At 39.8% G+C, this 19,989-nt stretch overlaps 1 protein-coding gene across 2 annotated transcripts in view; it reads right to left on the bottom strand.

Moving 5' to 3' along the window:
* Positions 1–1,135: 1,135 nt before the first annotated feature.
* Positions 1,136–19,989, bottom strand: part of SOCS5 (suppressor of cytokine signaling 5) — a 43,167-nt gene continuing 24,313 nt past the window's right edge. Inside the window, exons 2-3 of one of the 2 annotated variants that reach the window (XR_012644926.1) lie at positions 13,219–18,698; positions 1,136–3,320 (exon numbers count right to left, since the gene is read on the bottom strand). Coding sequence is in view for 1 of the 2 variants with exons in the window: in XM_074989655.1 (XP_074845756.1) it covers positions 17,076–18,686 (1,611 nt within the window). In the remaining variant the exon portion in view is untranslated. Of the gene's footprint in view, positions 3,321–8,861; positions 18,699–19,989 lie in introns of those variants that run through there. The other variant, XM_074989655.1, reaches the window with a different exon arrangement.

Here is a 19,989-nt window from a genome sequence, read left to right as displayed (position 1 = left end):
AAAAAGACACTCAGACTTTTTCAGAGGTTAAATAATACATTCAGTTTGGGATTGGATTGTGCAGTAAGGTGATGGCTTGAACTTTATTTTATTCAACAAAGCTTCCAGGTTTGTATTATATATAGCTGGGGATATAATTTCAGACAGAACATAAATACATTAGCTGGGGATGCAAGTTGTTAGAATTCTTTGCCTAACTGAATTGCACATGCGAGAAAAACTGCACTTCACCTCAGGACCGCAGCTCTCCTGATGAACTACAATAAGTGTGGGTGAAATACTTGCTTCACTGAAGTCAATGGAAAAAAATTCCTCCAACTTTGAATGGAAATTTTTCTATAGATGTCAGGGGGCCAGGTTGCCGTCCTTTCTCTAAGAAATGTAGTTTCTGTGCTTCCTAACCACTTAGGTCCAGCCATGCTGCATTTGGTGAGGGACCTCAGGTGGATGGAGAGGCGAAAATGCCTTTTAGCAACCTGTGTTCTTCTGCATCCCTGGGGTCAGCTAAAGGCCAGTTCAACCTTCTGCTTAAGTTACAGGAGCCTCAGGACTTCTCTAGCTTATAGCCCAGTAACAGCTGAGGATCAGCAGTGCTCTGGCAATGCCTCATTCTACCTTGGTTCACTGCCCTACATGAGGGATGGAGGCATAAGACAGGGGAATCATTCCCTAGTAGTCCTATGAGGGCAACTTTACATCCATTTTATGCTGTAGGGCAGTGTAAAGGGGCAAAGAATTTGTCCCTCAGTTTTTAAAAAAGAAAAGAATAAGACATCTGTTCATTTCATTAAAAGCTGCTGGCTCCAAAATATGTGGATTTTAAATAATTCTCAGAAGTCTGTTGGCAGAAAGATAAGTCACTCTTTCTCATAAATCAAGTGATTTTGTTTTGGTTGCCAAGTCAATAATTTTTTTTGGCTGCTCATCTTTATTCCTTCAGGCATTTAACCAAATAATTTTAAAATAAATCTCAGTTTGCACTGTCAATCACTGCAAAGGAAGCCTTGTTTAGAAACTTTTCGAATCAGTACATTCTTATAAGATGACAATTCTCAAATGTCATTCATTTTCAAAGCAGTAAAATGGAAAACAGTTCTTGTCCAAGTTTGTCAAAAGGGAAGCCAAATGCTGATATTATACAGTAAGATCTTGAACTGGAAACTAGGATGCTATTTTAATCAGCGGACTTGTTACAGGTTTGTTCAGGGAAATATATTTAGAACTGGATGAGCTGTTTCTCTACTGCAACTATCTAAAAAATGATTCAAGCCTCCCATTTCTCAGCTTTATTATTCCTTTGCACTTTGGCAAACACAGCAAAGGCAAATGTAGACTACAAACCAGCTATCAATGATATCAGGATTTAAAATGGGTGAAAAGCCCTCCATATAACATAGAACTTGATCTATCATTGCTATTTAATCATGTCCTCTAAACGACATTGGTTTATTTTAGTGAATCACTTGGGTCAGTGCACCAAAATAAAAAAGTTCTTTCATCACCACTTCCCCTTGCTGAGTAAGCTGTATGTGGAATATATTTAAGTGATAATCTCAAAGAAATTGACCATGAACAGAGTGAAAAAAAGATCCTTGGAGTATTGCCACAGAGCTGGGTACATGCTGAGAAGGAAATCATTTCTGCAATGTAACATTTTCCCAGCCATGCAATACATATTCAGAAGTGTCCAATAATCACAGTTGCAGCCAGATTTTCAGAAGAGGTCAGTTCTCATTTCTGTGCTAACATAAGTAGCCATGCTCAACATTTTTCAACTAGATACTTTGGAGGGTGGGAATTTGGATCCAGAGTGACCTAGATAAATTGGGCCAAAAGTTATTTGATGAGGTTCAACAAGGACAAGTGCAGAGTCCTGCACTTGGGACAGAAAAATCCCAAGCATTGTAACAGGCTGGGGACTGACTGGATAAGCAGCAATGCATCAGAAAAGGACCTGGGAGTTACAGTGGATGATAGGCTGGATATAAGTCAATAGTGTGTCCTTGTAGCCAAGAAGACTAGCAGCATATTGAGGTGAATTGGGAGGAGCATTTCCAGCAGATCTATAGATGTTATTATTCTCCTCTATTTGGCACTAGTGAGGCCACATCTGGAGTATCGTGTCCAGTTCTGTGCCCCTCCTCAGTACAGAAAGGATGTGGATGCATTGAAGCAGGTCCAGCAGAGGGCAACAAAAATGATTTAGGGGGCTGGAGCAGATGACCTATGAGGAGAGGCTGAGGAATCTGGGCTTATTTAGTTTGCAGAAGAGAAGATTGAGAGGTGATTTGATAGCAGCCTTCTATTTCCTCAAGGGGGACTCTAAAGAGGATGGAGAGAGGCTCTTCCCAGTAGTGATGGATGGCAGAACAAGGAGCAATGGTCTCTAGTTATAGTGGGGGAGATGTAGGCTGGATATTAGGAAAAATTATTTCACCAGGAGGGTGGTGAAGCACTGGAATGCAGTACCTAGATAGGTGGTAAAATCTGCATCTCTAGAGGTTTTTAAGTCCTGGCTTGACAAAGTCCTGGCTGGGATGATTTAGTGGGGGTTCATCCTGCTTTAGGCAGGGGCTGGACTCGATGACCTCCTGAGGTCCCTTCCAGCCCTTGGATTCCGTGATCCCTACATGAGGAGCTTTTTGGAAATCTGACAATATACACAATTCCGGCCATGACAATTGCAGAGCTGGAATCGACTTAACTAGTATCGACATATCTGGCCATCCTCACCGAGGGAGGCCAATGGGAGAAACGCATGATAGTAAGGAGTACAGGGTTGACTGTCAAACCCTGATAGTTTGACTTCGTATGTCCCCACTAGGCACGCAAAATCGAACCCTGGAAGATTGACTCAGTCAGGGTCAATCTCCCAGGAACTGTAGATGTACCATAAGTGTCGCCATGGAAGCTGTTGGGCACTGAACACTTTTAAAATATCAGTGCCAAAAGGAAAGTGGACCACTTTTGAAAATCTAACCCAGAGTAAGCAACTTCCTCTAATTTTTAAACAGTTGTTTGTGTGATGAAAAAGAGCACTTTTGTTCTCACTCATGCAGAAGAATGATGACACAGCTGAGCAGCATATTCAAGCCAGGCTCATCCAAGAAAATGCTGATGATTGCATTTACGCTAACTCCCAGGAATTTAGCCCACACTCAGAGATGTCTGTGTTAGCTTTACTGCCAATCTGATAGAGAAATTAATTACTTTGACACAACAGTCATTGGTAATTCCTCAGTTTGAGGATGTCTCTACCACAGATGTACGTATGGGCCCAGAGGTGACTGAGGAGTCCAATCTTGAAACTGTAAATCCACCTGTAACACATAAAGACATTTTGTGGTCAGCCAAGTGCCTATTGAGAGAAAGTCCTTTTTTTCCTTCCTTCTCCCTTTCTTGTCAGCTGCCAGAGCAAGGTGCCCTGCCCTGAGCCCCTGCTGCTCACAGCCCCAACCCTAACTCCTGCTCGCTCCTACTTCCAGCTCCCTGCCCTGAGCCTCCCACATTTATATTTCTCACTGGTACTGTTGCATCACAACCCCCCAACCCACTGCCAGGAGGCCCCCAAAAGGGAGTTAGGCTAGGACAGTATCTGTAAGACACTGAAGTTACTTTCACCCCTGCTGAGGTAACACATGGAGGGTCACGTGCCCCTTCCCCCACATTTGTGCCCAGGTTCACACCAGAATGTGGCCTGCAGCAGCCTTTTGGCACTGTGCAGTAGAGAGCGACAGGAGTTGCTTCCAGCTGCAGGGAAGGAGGAGGAGGAAGAGATGACCTGGCCCACGTCTTTGCAGAACTCATGCCTTCCCACCCACACAGGAAATGCCTCCAGGCTGCTGCTGGCCACTGACATAACCCAGCTGCCTCCTGTCCCCCAGCTGCAGTGCCGGCAGGAAGAGGTTAAGCCATGGGTGGGCAATAATTTTCACAGGGGACCCTCTCCACAGATTTTTGTAAGTCGTTGGGGACAACTCAAAGGGGCAAGGCCTCGGGCAAAATAGGCTGGGCTGGGGGCCACAGAGAAAGAGAGAGACTGAGACAGATTTTGTGTGTGTGTTACAGAGACCAGGAGAATGTGTGTGCCACAAAGGTGTGCAGCCCAGAGTGTGTGGCACAGCCCACATGCACGCATGCTGGTTGCTGCTGGGTAAGCATCTCAGAGATGTCTTACGTTGTCTGTTTAGAACAGAGAAAGCTCCCCGGCTGGGGCATGGGGATACCCTGACTTCAGTACAACCCTCTCCCCACCCTCCCGCTGCCCTTAGCAGCTAGCAGGAGGGGCCTGGAAGCAGCTTGGCTGCAGGCCGGAGCACAGTGGGGGAGGGGCAGCTGACCACAGGATGCAGCATGCTCTGCTAATCAGCTGAGCGGGCCAGACAGAAATGCTGGGTTTGGCTGAATCAGCGCTATGGGCCATATTTTGCCCATCCCTGGGTTAAGCCTTGGGGCTGCATCGTGCACCAGGGCCCAGAGCACCTGACTACATAGGCTTCAGGGAACCCAGCAAGAGAGGTGGCTCAGCAAGGGAGGGTGGCTAGGGCAGAACCCAGTGCAGGGTGGGGACAGGTGAACATCCAAAATTTAAGGCATCTGGAATAAGCAACTTACTTGGAAAAATTAGGCTAAAGCACAAAACTGAGTGCTTAGCTTCCTGTTCAAGACTGTTACCATGTTTTCATAGCCAAATGAGGTACTGGGGGCTACAGCATGTTTCCTATTTAAGATGGAGCAGAGAGCATTTAAAGATACTTTGTAACAGTCTTTTATGTTAGGATTGCCTTTGTACATATTTCACTATTTTCTGACTACTAGCTTGTACTGTAAAATGATAGAACTATGCATAAAATTTACTGTCACTGACAGGATTTAAAACAAAAAGCAGTCAAGTAGCACTTTAAAGACTAGCAAAATGGTTTATTAGGTGAGCTTTCGTGGGACAGACCCACTTCTTCAGACCATAGCCAGACCAGAACAGACTCAATATTTAAGACACAGAGAACCCAAAACAGTAAGCAAGGAGGACAAATCAGAAAAAGATAATCAAGGTGAGCAAATCAGAGAGTGGAGGGGTGAAGGTCAAGAATTAGACTGACCCAATTAGACTGACTTTCTGAGTCACTATAGGGGCTCATATGTATACTTGGCTCAATCTAATTCTTGACCTTCCCCCCACACTCTCTGATTTGCTCACCTTGATTATCTTTTTCTGATTTGTCCTCCTTGCTTACTGTTTTTGGTTCTCTGTGCCTTAAATATTGAGTCTGTTCTGGTCTGACGAAGTGGGTCTGTCCCACGAAAGCTCACCTAATAAACTATTTTGCTAGTCTTTAAAGTGCTACTTGACTGCTTTTTGTTTTGATAGTGTATAGACTAGCACGGCTTCCTCTCTGTTACTATTTGACAGGAATTAGTAACAGTCTCCAGTGGCAATCCTATCTAATGTTCTAATTATAGAAAGGAGAAGTGTTATTTCTGTCACCAGTGCATGGCAAAGGTAGGCAAATGTTGACTTTTTAAGGACAGTGGCTGTATAGGATTTTGTAAAATGTAAGTGTTGTGTTAGGGCCATGCCTGCTTTGTTAAAACTTAAGTAAGGACTAAAAAAAACCCATTGGCCATGGAATGGATGTAAGCAGCTTGAATTAGATGCAAACTAGCAATATAGTTACAAAAACCTTCATTTAGCAATATGTTAGCTGAGTCCTTTTTTTTTTTTTTGAATTGTATAATACCAGTAATGCTCCAAGCTGGAAATATACCCCCATTTACTAGTTTGTTTTAAAATCTGATCTGTACAGCTGCTTTTGGTGATACTTCTATTGTGAAAAAATGCCACGGAAGCTGAGAAACTTGTACCCCAACTGTGATTTCTACTTTAAATATATATTTTTAAAAATGCAGTTTCTTTGTTGACTCATCCATATCCCCTGTGTGTCAGGAAAACCAATGGAGTGGCACAGCTTTAGGAATTACACTAGTGCCAATGCAGTTAGGGAGTACTCTTGCCAGAGGTGCAGGATGCCTGCCAGCAAATATGACATCATTGCTTACTGCTTCATCTGGCTCCCTGCCTCCTCCTACCCAGGCCATGAAGAGTTTCTCCTTCACCGTGCTCAATACACCAGGCCCTGGGAGCCTGGATTGGTTCTTTAACCCACCTCAGCTCTCCTGAACACCTTACTAGGCTCGGCTCAACAGACAGTAGAAGCAGCCAGTAATCCTCTTCAGATTGGAGGGAGAAGCAGTATTGAAAGAAAAAAGGAAGAGTTAAGAGGAAGCTTTCAATCCCTGGGAGCCTGCTGTAGCCTCAGGCAGCAGAAAAAGGAGTTTAATTCCCAGCATTCCCACAAAGGTGGCCAGGGGGCACTACAGGGTAGGGTTTGCTTTTTCCTCACACAGTCCCTTTAACTAAGATAGGGAGCATTCCATTCTGAGGATCGGATGTGGAATGAGTGTCCTGTTCTAATTACCTTCTTGATTTTACAACCCACATAGCCACAGCTATACTGCTCATTAGTAACAGGAGGTAGCTGTGTTAGTCTGCACTCCAAAAAAACCAAACAAAGCAGCAGAAATGTAGCACTTTCAAGACTAACAAAATTATTTATTCGGTGATGAGCTTTCGTGGGACAGACCCACTTCATCAGATCAATCTCATTTCCAATACAGACTGACATTTATAAGTACATACAGGACATTAATACAATAGCACATCCACTTATGGATACTGCATGTGCCAATAGTCAGTCAGATGGCTGCTGGGCCATCCTGAAATGCAGCATTTGCACAAATTATGCATTCACATTGTGCTCATTAGGTGAGGAAGACAGGAATTAGGGAACATTGGCCCGATCTATATTTAAACCCACTGACCCGTTTCCCATTTAATGGGGAGTAAGAGTAATTTGATGAAAACATTAGTGTCCCTCAGCTTCCTTAACCAGGCAGGTCTATACCACTCTCTGATCCCAGGCCATTCAAGTAAGGCACCAGGGGAGCAGCTGGTAAGCATTGTCTTCACATCCCAGCAGCAGAGAAATCTAACCTACTGAAGGAGAAAGTTTTCATACACCCCATTTTTGGGGGACCAACAGGGGAGGAAATAATCCAAAGGATGGCACATTGGGGATTCCCTCAACATAGCAGAATACCAACGTCCTAATGAGTACTATATTACTACCATGAATGGCTCCTAACACAGGGGACACAGACAGGGTAAGGGGGCTATTCTCAAGCCCAGGCCAACTTGCAACACACAAAAGAACGAACGTAAAGGTGACTATGTTGTTCTGATTTTCAACTGACACCTGCCTGATAGGAGGGAAGGTAACCTCCCCTCCCCACCCCCCGCAACTGCCTTCCAGAGACATACCTGTTTGGTGCAATGTATGCACAAACTGTCCCATACAGGTGGGGCTAGAAAGGTGCAAGGACAACCTACTTAACTCTGTGGGGGTGGCCTCCACCTCTCACAATCCCTGCAGTCCCAGGACTAGGGCAAAGGCATGTGCCACCCAGGAAGCGTGACCTAATAGCCACAGCCAGTATAGCACAATCCTACTTGAGCCACTAGACCCTTGTTAATTTCCTGGCTCAGGGCCTAGACAGTGTCTGAACAGTCACCAGTGGCTCAGACAGGAATCCCACCAGAACAGTCTGAGCTCACCTGGAAAGGAGGTACCACTCTCTCTCACTCACTTTAGATCACTCCCCACCTGCTTGGCATTCTGCTGGATCATCAGAGCACAATGCTTCCTAGCACTCTGTTAGCAGTGTAATCTTAATCAGGTTGTTCTCTGGGTTCGAAGGATCTGCATCTGGTTCCCTGCAGGAGCATCCAGCACATGTCCTTCCAATCCTGTGTCCTTCCCAGCTGCTTCTTTTTATATTGGCTCAGCACTTTGAACATGCTCAATATAGCTGGGAGGAGAGGGGAGATGGGCCTTCCTCCACCTGCAGAGTTAATCCCACCTGGGCTACTGGGGGAGTAGGCTCAGTCAGTCACACTGTTGCTTTAGTTTATTTGTCCTGAGAAAATATATTGAGTGTTTCAACAGCAGAGTAATGAGTACATTGTCAGCAATATCTGCCCTATGCTAACATTAGAATGTTTTCTTTTTTGCTCTGCTTACAGCTGGGTCAGATCATGCAGAAACTACCATTCCTCACCTAGGCTGGGTGGTTTATTTTGGTAGAAGGGAAGCTTTATTAGATATGCAGCACCTGAAAAAGTAAGACATGTATTTTATCAAAACATATCAGTTTTGCTTAACTTAGGAATCAAGCCCATGGGTGACCATCTTACTTAAACGTACCCATGTTTGTAACTAAAATCACTTACCCAAATCTGCTGCAGACTGACAGATATCTAAAATGAGTATTCTGAAATGCCTGCCTTGGTTGTAAATAACATGACAACATAGTTTTGCCAGAAGGCTGTGGAGTGCTCTTTCAGTGAGCAGGTTTTTGGTGGTAGAAATCAAAAGCTGTGTCTCCACTTCCATTCCTCTTTTGAAAGAGGCATGCAAATGAGGAGCAGATTTACATATCTGGCACCTCATTTGCATATTCTTACTTCAAAATAGCTTCTTTTGAAAGAAGAAAACCAGTGTGGATGCTGCTCTTTCAAAAGTAAACCCCATCTTCAAAAGAATCCTTTTTTTTTTTATGGGGAAGAAAGATTCTTTTGAAGATGGGGTTTACTTTTGAAAGAGCAGCATCCACACTGGTTTTCTTCTTTCAAAAGAAGCTATTTTGAAGTAAGAATATGCAAATGAGGTGCCAGATATGTAAATCTGCTCCTCATTTGCATGCCTCTTTCAAAAGAGGAATGCAAGTGTAGACACAGCCAAAGCGCTTTGCCAAGATGCCATCATTACCCCTATTTAAACAGATGGACAAACTGAGGCAGAAGACGAGGGAAGCGACTTGCCAGAGGTCACCCTAAAGACGTGGAGCAGAGCTAGCAACATAACCTTAACTGGAGCTTTGTACACCATGCAGTTTACTCCTCAGTACCTGGAGAGTTACACTGTTAAAAAGAAAACCACACTTCCTGAAGAGCAGAATCACCTTATAATCACTTTGTTTTTTTTTTGTTTTAGAGCAAGTAAAAATCTTATTCATATTCCACAGGCTGGGCTCACTGCAAGTGTCAGCATCTAGCAAGTAATTAAAAAAAAATCTGTAACACACAGCTCCCCAAACTCACAGAATCCATCTGTATGTCAGATTATGCCCTCACAAGTTGTGCACTTATATTTGCCTCTAGAACAGTGGGGTGAAAACATCTGGGCAAACTGGAGTGACTGCAGGGCTGAGATAGAGTGTGGGAGAGGACTTGAGGGTTCAATGCTGAGTGCAGGAGGGTTTCAGGATGCTTACCTTGGGCAGCTCCCCATCTGTGAAGTGGGGTTAAGGCAAGTGACACAGTACTTTGCCCTCACCTGCAAGCACTACCCCCTCATCTTCCATTGGCCATGGTTCTGCTTCTGGCCAATGGGAGCTGCAGGGACAGTGTCTGTGGGAGAGGGCAGTGTGCAGAGCCCTCTTCTCCTCCCCTCACCCCTGGCAGGGGCCGCAGGGACATGACAGTTGCCTCCAGGAACATCTTAGGGTCAGGGCAGGCAGGGAGCCTGCCTTAGCCCTGCTGTGCCACCAGATTGGTAATTCAATCTAAAGGCTGGCTTAAAAACTATTTAAACCATAGGCTGTAGTTTGCCCATCCCTGCTTTAGGGAGGTTGCCTGTATCACTAAGGATATGTAATATGAAGAGAAAATATACACAGATAACTAAGGTCATAATTTAGTCCACAGAATGTTCTACCTGTGATGATACTCAGTCTCAGTTACATGTATCAGAGCCAGACTGAGTAGTATTAAACTGAATTTCCAGTTGGCAGCTAAGAATTTAATATGGAAATAAGTGAAAAATGAAAACAACCATGTTGCTTTTTTGGAACACTTCATTACAATGAAAAGGGCAGTCAAGTCAATTTACACTGGTATCAACGTTTCCTAGGCAAAAAGGGAAACTGAGAACAGGTACAAAGTAACTGATTCAGCTCTTCACCAAGATACATGCCTCCAGGATATAGGAAATCTGCTCTAGGCTTTTTAAGAGACACCCATTGTACTAAAATTATATATCCACTAATCAACAGATAAACAAGTCAAGATTCAGAGGAAAACATTTAAAAATAAAGGTCAGCAAAGCTATTTAATTGCTGTATTTTAAAGCATTGCAGGACAAATCTTATAGGAAAGCTGCTACAGCAAATAAAGATGTATATTCAGTCCATAATCCCCGATATGGACACAATATCAGTCTATTTCACCTTAAAGCTAAGGGGCAAAAGATGCCCAATAATTTCAGAGTATGATGAAGCATCTAAATAGGATAAATCAGATTACTGGAAACTGGCTCAACGGATTTTTAAATATAGTTGTAAAAAAGAAGATCTACAGTAAATTAGATAATTGTCTTTTTAAAGCAGAGATTACCTACTTAAAATGAAAATATTTGCCAACTGCATGTCAATTATATTTCTAAACTGATTTGGGGCAAACTTTAAAATTCTTGATTTAGTCAAATATTAGGATATAAAAAAAATGTAGAATAGGGCACAATCTACCATTGCTTCTTAAAAGGCGACAGCTGCGTCTAACACTTGTATCACTCCAATCATGGCTACACAAAACAGCCATATTATTTTCCTTGTTCTATTTATAAAGTTGCAAAATATACTTTATCAGCCAGTTACAAATACAAAAAGATAGTCAGGGCAGAGAAATATTTAAGCTGTAGTGGGTTCAAACAACGGATTCCAGTGACATCTTAAATTAACAAGGCATGAAATTACAAGGTTCTTGCATTAATCAAGTTCATTATTGGCTTGGAGCAGTGCATTTGAGGACTCTGAATCACTCCAGCCAACTATGTACCACATACTTTTTAGACAAATCCTGGAGCACCACATGAAGTTTCTAGGGATAGGACCCTTCAAATGGAATGTTGGGATTATATCCAAAACCACTATATGGGTGTCACTTTTTTGGACATGTGCCAAATACTACATCACCACAGCAGCATATAGTTTAAAATTCACTCTGCCAAATGTCAAATTTAACAGTATAGTAGATGTCAGGATTAATTATATTTTGTATGTCCCTGCATCTGGACAGCACCAATATTTGTTTCCTGAAACAATTAAGAATTTACTATCAAAGTGAGGCTTAAGTAATTTTACTTCATATGCAGAGTACCAATAAGTATCCCTGTTTTCTGTAAAAGAAACCATAAAAGCAAGAATTCACAGTGGGAAAGTATTTATACACCATTCTTGTCTTCCAAAGGAATGATGCTTGAACAGTGAGAGAACTGGAATCACCACATAGAAAAGAATGCAATATTTGCACCTGGGAACATCTCACAAAAGAGCAGATGCTCTTAAAAAAATTTCCTTTCTTCCCTGCACCCTATGTCATAACTCTTTAAATGGAAAGTAACAGGCTTTATTTTAGAAATACCAGCCAGACAGATTCATGGCACTAAATGCGTGCACAAATGTAAATTGGTAAAATGAACACACAGGTGTAAAATTATGCATTTATTGTATTTAAAACAAAGTATAAAGCACCAAAAGTTTCAGCTTATACCAGAAGTTGTGCTGACCCTAAAAAGTTAGTTTTACGACTACCATGACTTGTTATATAACCTTATAAATAGAAATTTATTTAGTGTGAAAATAAAGTACACACAAATAATTTGTTAGATAGCCAATAATAAAGAGATATTGGCAGGCCAATTTAAAACCAAAATGTAAGTTTTCTAAGAGAAATAGTTTCCATTACTAAAAACAAGAGAAAGGTTTCAGTGTAATTATTTAAATCCAAACATTCTTTCTGTAATAGCTGCTGTCAAAAGTGGTACTGCAACTTGAAAATAAATGGACTTGAGTGTGAAAGTGACTAGTTTATTTTCAGTGCCCAATCCACGTTAATAATATAGCTTAAATACTTTTTTTTTTTTTTTTAAGATTCTGTTACATCTTCAGATGTTAAAATGAGTGAGGAAATTGTTTATCATAGAACTTTTAAACAAGAAAACCTTAATAGTTCAAACATTTAATACACTTTAGGTGTTTACTTCATATTACATTGGTTAAATTAGTATCTTTTTAAAGCTCTTTTTAAAAGCTTTTAAAAATATTAGAGAAAAACTACACCAAATTGAACAAGGCATTTGAAATTAATTTTGTTCATGAACCCCAACATATGGCAGCACTTAAATTCTCTGTATATCCCTACAATCACACAAAGGCTGGGTCTACACAGAGCCGCTCTCCCAGCAGCTCCATGAAATGAGCAGCCTCGCAATTGCAAATTGCTGGTCATTAGTATGGTCCCACGGCTCATTAATGAACACCCATTTGCGACTGCAAGGCTGCTCATTAGCATGGGAGCAGCTCCATATACACCCAGCAAAAACATATAATGTTATAGTTGTTAATCTCTGCATGATTTGAAATATCAAATAATGCTTGCTAGGCTGATGTCAACTATAGTGACATTCATTTCATAAAACATTAAGATTTCTCTGAAAATCATTTTCAGAAAACTGGTGAGTTAGAAACAAATCAGCCATTGCAGAAGAACTACTCCACTTAATAGAAAATAATAGTAGTTTACAATAAAAGAAAATGGTCTCCTTTCGCCCATCTTGTTAACATGGGACATCAAGGGAAATGAAAGACAAGATTAAGAGATGAGATTTTTTATATAATGGAATCTCTTGCTAATCTACAGGGGTCTGATTTAAAATTGGCCTTTCATAAAAATTTACTTTATGTACTAGCATGTTTGTAGATACCATCTCAAAAGTTTGTATGTGGTTTATTTTGATTTTCAGTTAGCTGTGCCAAACTTTGTGGTTTATTTAAAAAGAATTCAAGAAATGAGAACGGCAAGCGATTGTCAAAGTGATTACTTCCACTTTGTGATCCTAAATTTTAGGCAACTCAAATTTTAAGGTTTGGGACACAGTGTATTGTGGTAGAATTAAAAGCATGCAGTCATGATCTTTACAGATTAAAATTTATTTACAATTTGCTGTTATTTAATAATAATGGAATGCATTGTTTTCCTAAGCTAAGTGTGCTCACTAGGGCTATGTCTAGATTGCAGGTTTCTGTTGGGAGCCCAGAAGTCACCTGGCAGACGTCTGCTGTTCTGGGAGCTTTCTGCCAACATCCAGGTCATCCTCAGTCCCTGAGGAGAAGAAAGGATGTGTTAGCAGAGGGGGTTTTCCTGACATTTGGCCCATGTACACTGGCCAAATGTCAGGAAAGCCTCTCCTGTTTTGGCCAAAGATATGCAAATACATTGTGCAATATGCATATCTTTTGCTGACAGATCTCTTCAGTCTAGGCATAGTCTAGGGGCTCAACCTTGTCAAGTGCTCAGTACATCTAGAACTTTAGTACCTTGCAGGAACTATATGCAGGTTTAATGTAAGATAAAGACTCTAAAACCTTCTGCAAACCCTTAATAAAAACCAAGTTCATCTGAAGGAGGATACAGCACCCAAGATCTTGAGTCAATGAAGCTATATTCAGAATCTTGCTTGTTCCCAAATGGTGAAGAATCAGGTAGTTAAAATACTGATTTAATTATGTACATATATGCAGATCAGGATGATGTGTAGGGCTATCATGAACAACTCCTCTTGCCACATGGTAAGATTACACTAACAGGTTTTCAAAAGATGAACTGGTACTGAAGCAAAAGAATATTACTTGGCAAACTCTTTGATACTATTCAACCATTATATATCTAATCAGTATTAGAGCTCTCCTTGTGGATCTTTCATTTGTCTTTATTACAGCAACAGTGTAGCCCCAGCTATGTGGAAACAAATAATGATATTTTTAAAAGTGTTCTTGAACTGCTAATTACTATTTAAAATAAATGGCAAAGTGCATATTAATTATTTGCCAATGGTAAATTTAAAAAACTCAATGCAACAAACTATAAAAATACAAAATGTTATCTGTTAGCATGAAACATGTAATAGGAACACTTCAAATACGCACGACAGAAGTTTCAACCACATTCGTGCAAAACATGGACTTTTTCTTTTAAAAAAGGGTTCTAAAAAGAATTTCTACTTTTAGAATCAATTTGTCATGCATTTTCTGCTATATAAGTGTTTTCAGTTCTTCATGGAAAGTTGCTTACAGTTACATGTAATCAAAACACTAAGACAATTAAAATTGTTGATATGCTATTGTTTCCATGACATTTCTGACTGCAATCACACTTGCAATTATCAACTCTGGATAGGGCTACACAGCTACTGAACACCCATCGCTGGCACACCCCAGCTGGCTCAGGCATGGGCTGCTTCACTGTCATGTAGACCTTCCAGCTCATGTTTATACAAATGTAAAAGCAAATTTTCCAATGTTAGTTCTGAAAATTCACAGAATAAAGAGACTACAGTAGATATAAAGTAGAGACCATGTCCCCCTCCTTTGGGGCAAAACGTGGGTGGGATTTAATACTGTAACTATTAAAAACTATAAAGTAACCTATCTGGAATCTAAATACAAAACGAGGAAATACAGAGAAAGAGAGAAACAGTGAAGGCACACATGGGTGCAATTTCATGCTGGTGATTTTTTTGTTTAATGTAAGCAGCTAGTTTTAGAGCAGGTTTGAAACCAAAATTTGCATATTCATTGATACACACGACTCAGAACATAAGTGACTTAGCACATTTATACACATGCTTACATAACCTTAGTGAGAAGTGTTTACATATTCAAAACAAAGTCTCATTGTAACAGTTGAAGTTTAAGTACATGAAAGCATATTAACTACTATAAAAATGCGTAATGGGATCAAATTTTCCACAAGCATGAACACATTTTAAAGAACTATCTGGGTATTTCAAATTAATTCTTTTCCATATGATTTTTGCGTAGCAGTCTTTGTTATTACAAAATTGGCTTAATCATTTACTTATCTATTTGCAGATGCATTGTTAATTCACAAGAAACTATCATGAACTTTTACTTGTACACAATTTTTATGCTCCATCAACATGATTGCATACAATCTTAACCAAGTTCAAACGAAGTTCTCAAATACTTTGGTTTAATCTTACTTAGGGTAAGTATTTGAGGCAACAGAAATCACATTCTCCACCCTACCTTTGCTGAACAAACCAAGACATTGACAGCATTCTTTGGTAAAAATATGCTTGAGACATTTTGTGCGTTTATCAAAAAAGTGGTCTCAGTGAAACTGTTGTACTGTCAATTTATAGGACTCCAAAGCTATTCCTGATATAGTGAGGAATAACAAAATTCTAATTTAATAATCAACTCTAACTGGATGAAACACCTGCAACCACTACAAGGGATCAACAGTATTTTTGGAGAAAAGAATTGTTTTTCTGACACCTATCTTTTATTTTGTGAAGTTAGTCTATTATTTTGCAGTGACTACAGAAGCATTGTTAGGAACCCGAGAAGTCACCTAACAGTGTCAAAGATGAACCAGTATTTAGTTGCACATTATTTGTGCATCAATTACAATATGTACTAGGTAAAGATGATTAAAATCACTTAACTGCTACAACAGAAGCTATGCAAATATAAAACAGAGCAGATATACAAGAATAACACTGAACATACTGTACTTTATTAGCACAAAAAAAGCTGTAACAAGGCACAGCAAGCAGAAAAATACACCAATTGAAGCGTTAGTGTTGTATACGAGAATAATTTTCTTGTATTTGCAGCAATAAGGTTCCCTAAACTCACACAGCCACTGCCATGGAGAAGTAACAAGATACTGTAGCAGCTGGTAAAGAAACCAGGGAGCACTTTAGTGGTATAAAACACATTTTAAAAGGTATTTGGAGAGTCTAACACAATTTTAGTGCAAAAATGTCATGGACAGAACAGTTGGAAACTGTTTGATTAAATAAGTTTGATCCACTTATTTAATACTGGAAAATTTCCGTCCAATAATACATAATGGAATAAAAACAGGAGTTTCAATTCCACGTAGTTTGTTCAGAAATCAGCACATATTCTAAACATCACAAAAAAGTGCTAAATGGAAAAATGTTATTTACAAATAAAAGTAACAGTACCTTTGAAACCTGCTATTTACTGCAGATATCTTTTTTTTTTTTTTTTTTTAAGAAATTGTATGAACACTTTTGACATAAACAATGTTAAACAGAGTTTTAAATTAAGCATTTTTCCTCAACATCATATGCAACTGTGATGGATAGTTGTTGGGTCTTGGTCTCCCATATTTAGTTTTTAGCAAAGTTTACAGACTGCTTAACTAATGGCAAATGAATTTGAGTAAGCTTTCATTTCTTAAAAAATTCAAATATTAGGTATTTAACTGCCTGTCCAAGACAGTATTAATTTTGCTAATAGTGTCACTTAAACCTACAAATGTTTTAAATAGAAGCCCATTTCTGATCAGAAATATTCAAACCTTCATCTTAAAGAAACCTGGTGGACTAACTGTGAATGATTTTAGCATCAAAAAATTCTTAGCATAGCTTTTCCATGCTGCTAAAAAACCCTGCCTTTTGAAATATTTTGTTGCTTCTAAACAAAGTTTCCAATGTCAGTTAAAACTTTTCAAAGATGGAAAGATTTTGTTTACAAAATTTAACCACTACTCCAGACATTAGCATGTTCAACCAATACAAATAAACATTTGTTCTTTAGCATTAGATGGAATGCCCCATAGTTGCTTCATCAAGTTACTACAGTTACAAAAAAAAAAAAAAAAAAAAAAAAATTAGATGGCAGCAAATATTTTTATGTAGGCCTTAATGAAAAAAAACATCACATTGTTTCTGCTTATTGTTTCAAGAGGCATCATAAACTGATTGGTGTAACAGCATGTAGCATCTGAAATGATACTAAACATCACACAAACACAGTATTGCAAAAAGCTGATGTGCTTGCTGAGTTATACTAATGCACAAGAAAAAAAAAAGGCAGATTATAGTAAGTCTACTGGGGACTGTTTACTTTGTCTTAATAGGTTCCCGTTCCAACCATCGCACCCTGACTTTTTGTTTATAGTGATACTCCTTTAGAAAGTCTTGCAACATTGATGGTAAGGGGAGGCCATCAATTCCATCATATGTAGTGCACCTGCAGATTACTGCCCGGCAGATATACTGCAGACTAAAAGGAAAAGTCCTGTTCAGAGACACGGTAAGTAATGGTTCAAAAAACATGCAAGAACTAGGATCTTTATAGTGTTCTAGAAGTCCCGTAACAGTGGAGGAGTGAAATACACAGGGATCATGGGCATCAAAACTAAAATTATGATTCCATTGCTCAATACGTGCATGTAGGGATCTGTTGTAACGACGGAAGCTCACAGAGAATAGGTAGTCCTCTTGTGCAGAATCCCTGAGCAAAAAAGTGCCTTCAGGTTTGCCCTCCAGAAGTGCCTCTGCTTCATAACGGTCCATCACACCCCAATAACAGGGGTTACCTGTTATCTGAAGCAAGTCTGGCACAAGGCAGTGTATATAGTCAATCTGAGTATGTACTTTCCAAGCCCCTTGTCTGCTACTGTGGCCATGGCTCTCTCCAGACCCCTGACGTTGCTTTTGCCTGCGTGACTGCAAGCAGAGGGTTGTGGCACCCTCTTCAGGTTCATGGTTTCCCTGTAGCGTTCCACTATTGTCCCCAGTCAGCTCAGTCATACCCGGGGCTAACTTTGGTCCCAGTTTATATAATGGATTAACCTGTGCTGTCGTTTCAAAAGTATGTATTTGGGCATTAGGAGGGGGGTCCACCCCTTCTTCAATACTAAGCCTGCGTCTCTCTCTAAGTCTGTCTTCTTCATCTTCTGTAGAAATCAAGGAAGGGTCAAACGTATCAAAAAAAGTTGAATGAGGGCTCACGGGAGCTGTATGTTGCTTAATCAGATGCCATTTCTGGGCAAGATCAGATCCAGGAGGGAAAGGACATTTTTCAAGCATTAGTTCAGAGAGATGAATCTTTCTTTTGTTAGAAAAGAGAGGTTTGGACCGTTTGCTATACGTTCTCATGGGAAAACATAACCCAACAGTATCCTGAAGCCGCTGTCGCAGAGAATGGCTACCTACGGTCCTGTTTGATACACTATCCATATCATGAACAGAGCTCACACCATACCTTCGCTCCCTCCTTTGCAAGCCACTTCGCGTTCGACCAAATCTTCTATCATTATCCAAGGAGCTTTGGGTTTTTGTAGAACAGGAATGTTTCTTCTTCCCACCCCAAGGTGCATGCCGAGAATAGGAATCCCTACGTGCAAGTCTAGATCCTGTGATAACACATGAGTCATTATCTTTCTCGATGCTTATTTCGACAATCTGTGGGATGTCAGTGACACAATTCTGATTTCTCCTCACTGAACTATTTGAAGGACTTAAACTCACTTGTAAGGAAATGTTCTCTCTTAAAGGGCTGCTGCCCAGAGGGTGAGCCAGATCAGGTACATGGATGCTTCCATCTTTAACAGATGAACACCTATTGGAATTTACATCTATGCTTTCATTTCGGTTTCCAACTTCATGACTGAAGAGATTCTGGCATCTGTATTTGAAATTGTTCCACATCTTTCCCACTTGATCCATGGATTATGTTACCTAAATTCAAAGAGGGGATAAAAAGATTTTAAATCAAAATGTTTAATTAAAAATAAAAGCATTTTAATAAAATGTTTAACAATTAATAACACAATACCATTCAAAAGAGCAAATTAGGAGGTATGGAAAAGATAGTTGATTAAAAGCTACAAAGAGTTAGTGCTTGCATAGTCCTATTTGTGTTGCATATTTGAACACATAGAAAATAAGTATAGAAAAGAATGCAGATGAAGCACAAGTGACCAGTTTCCAAAGAGAGGCATAATAAATAATACCTCACTTTACAAGAAAAGCCCCCCAATTCTTCCCAAATAGCCAAAAGCCCACAAAAGCATTAAAAGGAGGAAACAAGCACTATACATCAAATTTGGTATGTATATCTGATGGACACAGAAAGCCAGGAAAGAACTACATAAAGCCACTATGGCAGAAGTTAATTGTGTATTTGAGCTTCAAACTTGCTATTTATATTTTTTCATTACAAAATATTTAAAAAATTTCCAAGTCTTCATTTTTAGTGTCATACATTAGGTAAATGACTCCCTAAAGAGAGAGAGTTGTCAAGACACCGTAGTAAAACAATAAAAAAAAAAAAAAGGACACAGATATTGAGCAGTTATGAAATCAGGTGAACACACACCTCATTCCATTCCTGAAAGTGAAGAGGTCTTTATCTGCAAAAGCAGATTCACAAACTAAAACTGAAAAGTTAGGCCATGGTTTCAAGCTGTATTTGACAAATGTGAGAACCTCAACTTCAAAATTCAAAGCTCTGATGGTAGGAATATAGAGCTGGGAATAACCAATTCTCAGGAGAAGCAGCAAGACGCTCACAAAAGCTGACAGTTAAAAGCCACTTAAGCAAAGCCTCACCTATAAAATATCTAACAAAACACAGTATTTCTTTGTTATTTAACAAAAACAAGCGAGAAGACCACGGAACATTTGTTGTTACCTGTAGCATTACACAGAACTAGCTCTGCAAAAGCAGCAAGAGGAAACAGAGAGCCAATATAAAACTGCCCTTACAGCTTTAAAGGATACATTTGATAATGTAGAATCAAAAGTATGAAGAACATTGGAGCTGCCTGGAATATTGTTATGAATCATATGCTCATCTATTTTGCTTGATATTGTCATGTTTGCTATCAAACAGCTAATTTCTGCCACATTGGGCAGAAAGACCATGGGTTCATTCAAAAGAAAACAGTATCAAGTTTCTCTGGTGATTCCAAGGAAAAAGAGGGGATCCATGTGGAAAAAAAACAGGAACAAAGGACCTGAGAATTAC

The sequence above is a fragment of the Carettochelys insculpta genome, chromosome 3 (genome assembly GCF_033958435.1).
Source record: "Carettochelys insculpta isolate YL-2023 chromosome 3, ASM3395843v1, whole genome shotgun sequence".
NCBI classification, from domain to species: domain Eukaryota; kingdom Metazoa; phylum Chordata; order Testudines; family Carettochelyidae; genus Carettochelys; species Carettochelys insculpta.
Note: the sequence above shows the minus strand (reverse complement) of the source record. Positions and strands in the feature narration are given on the sequence as shown.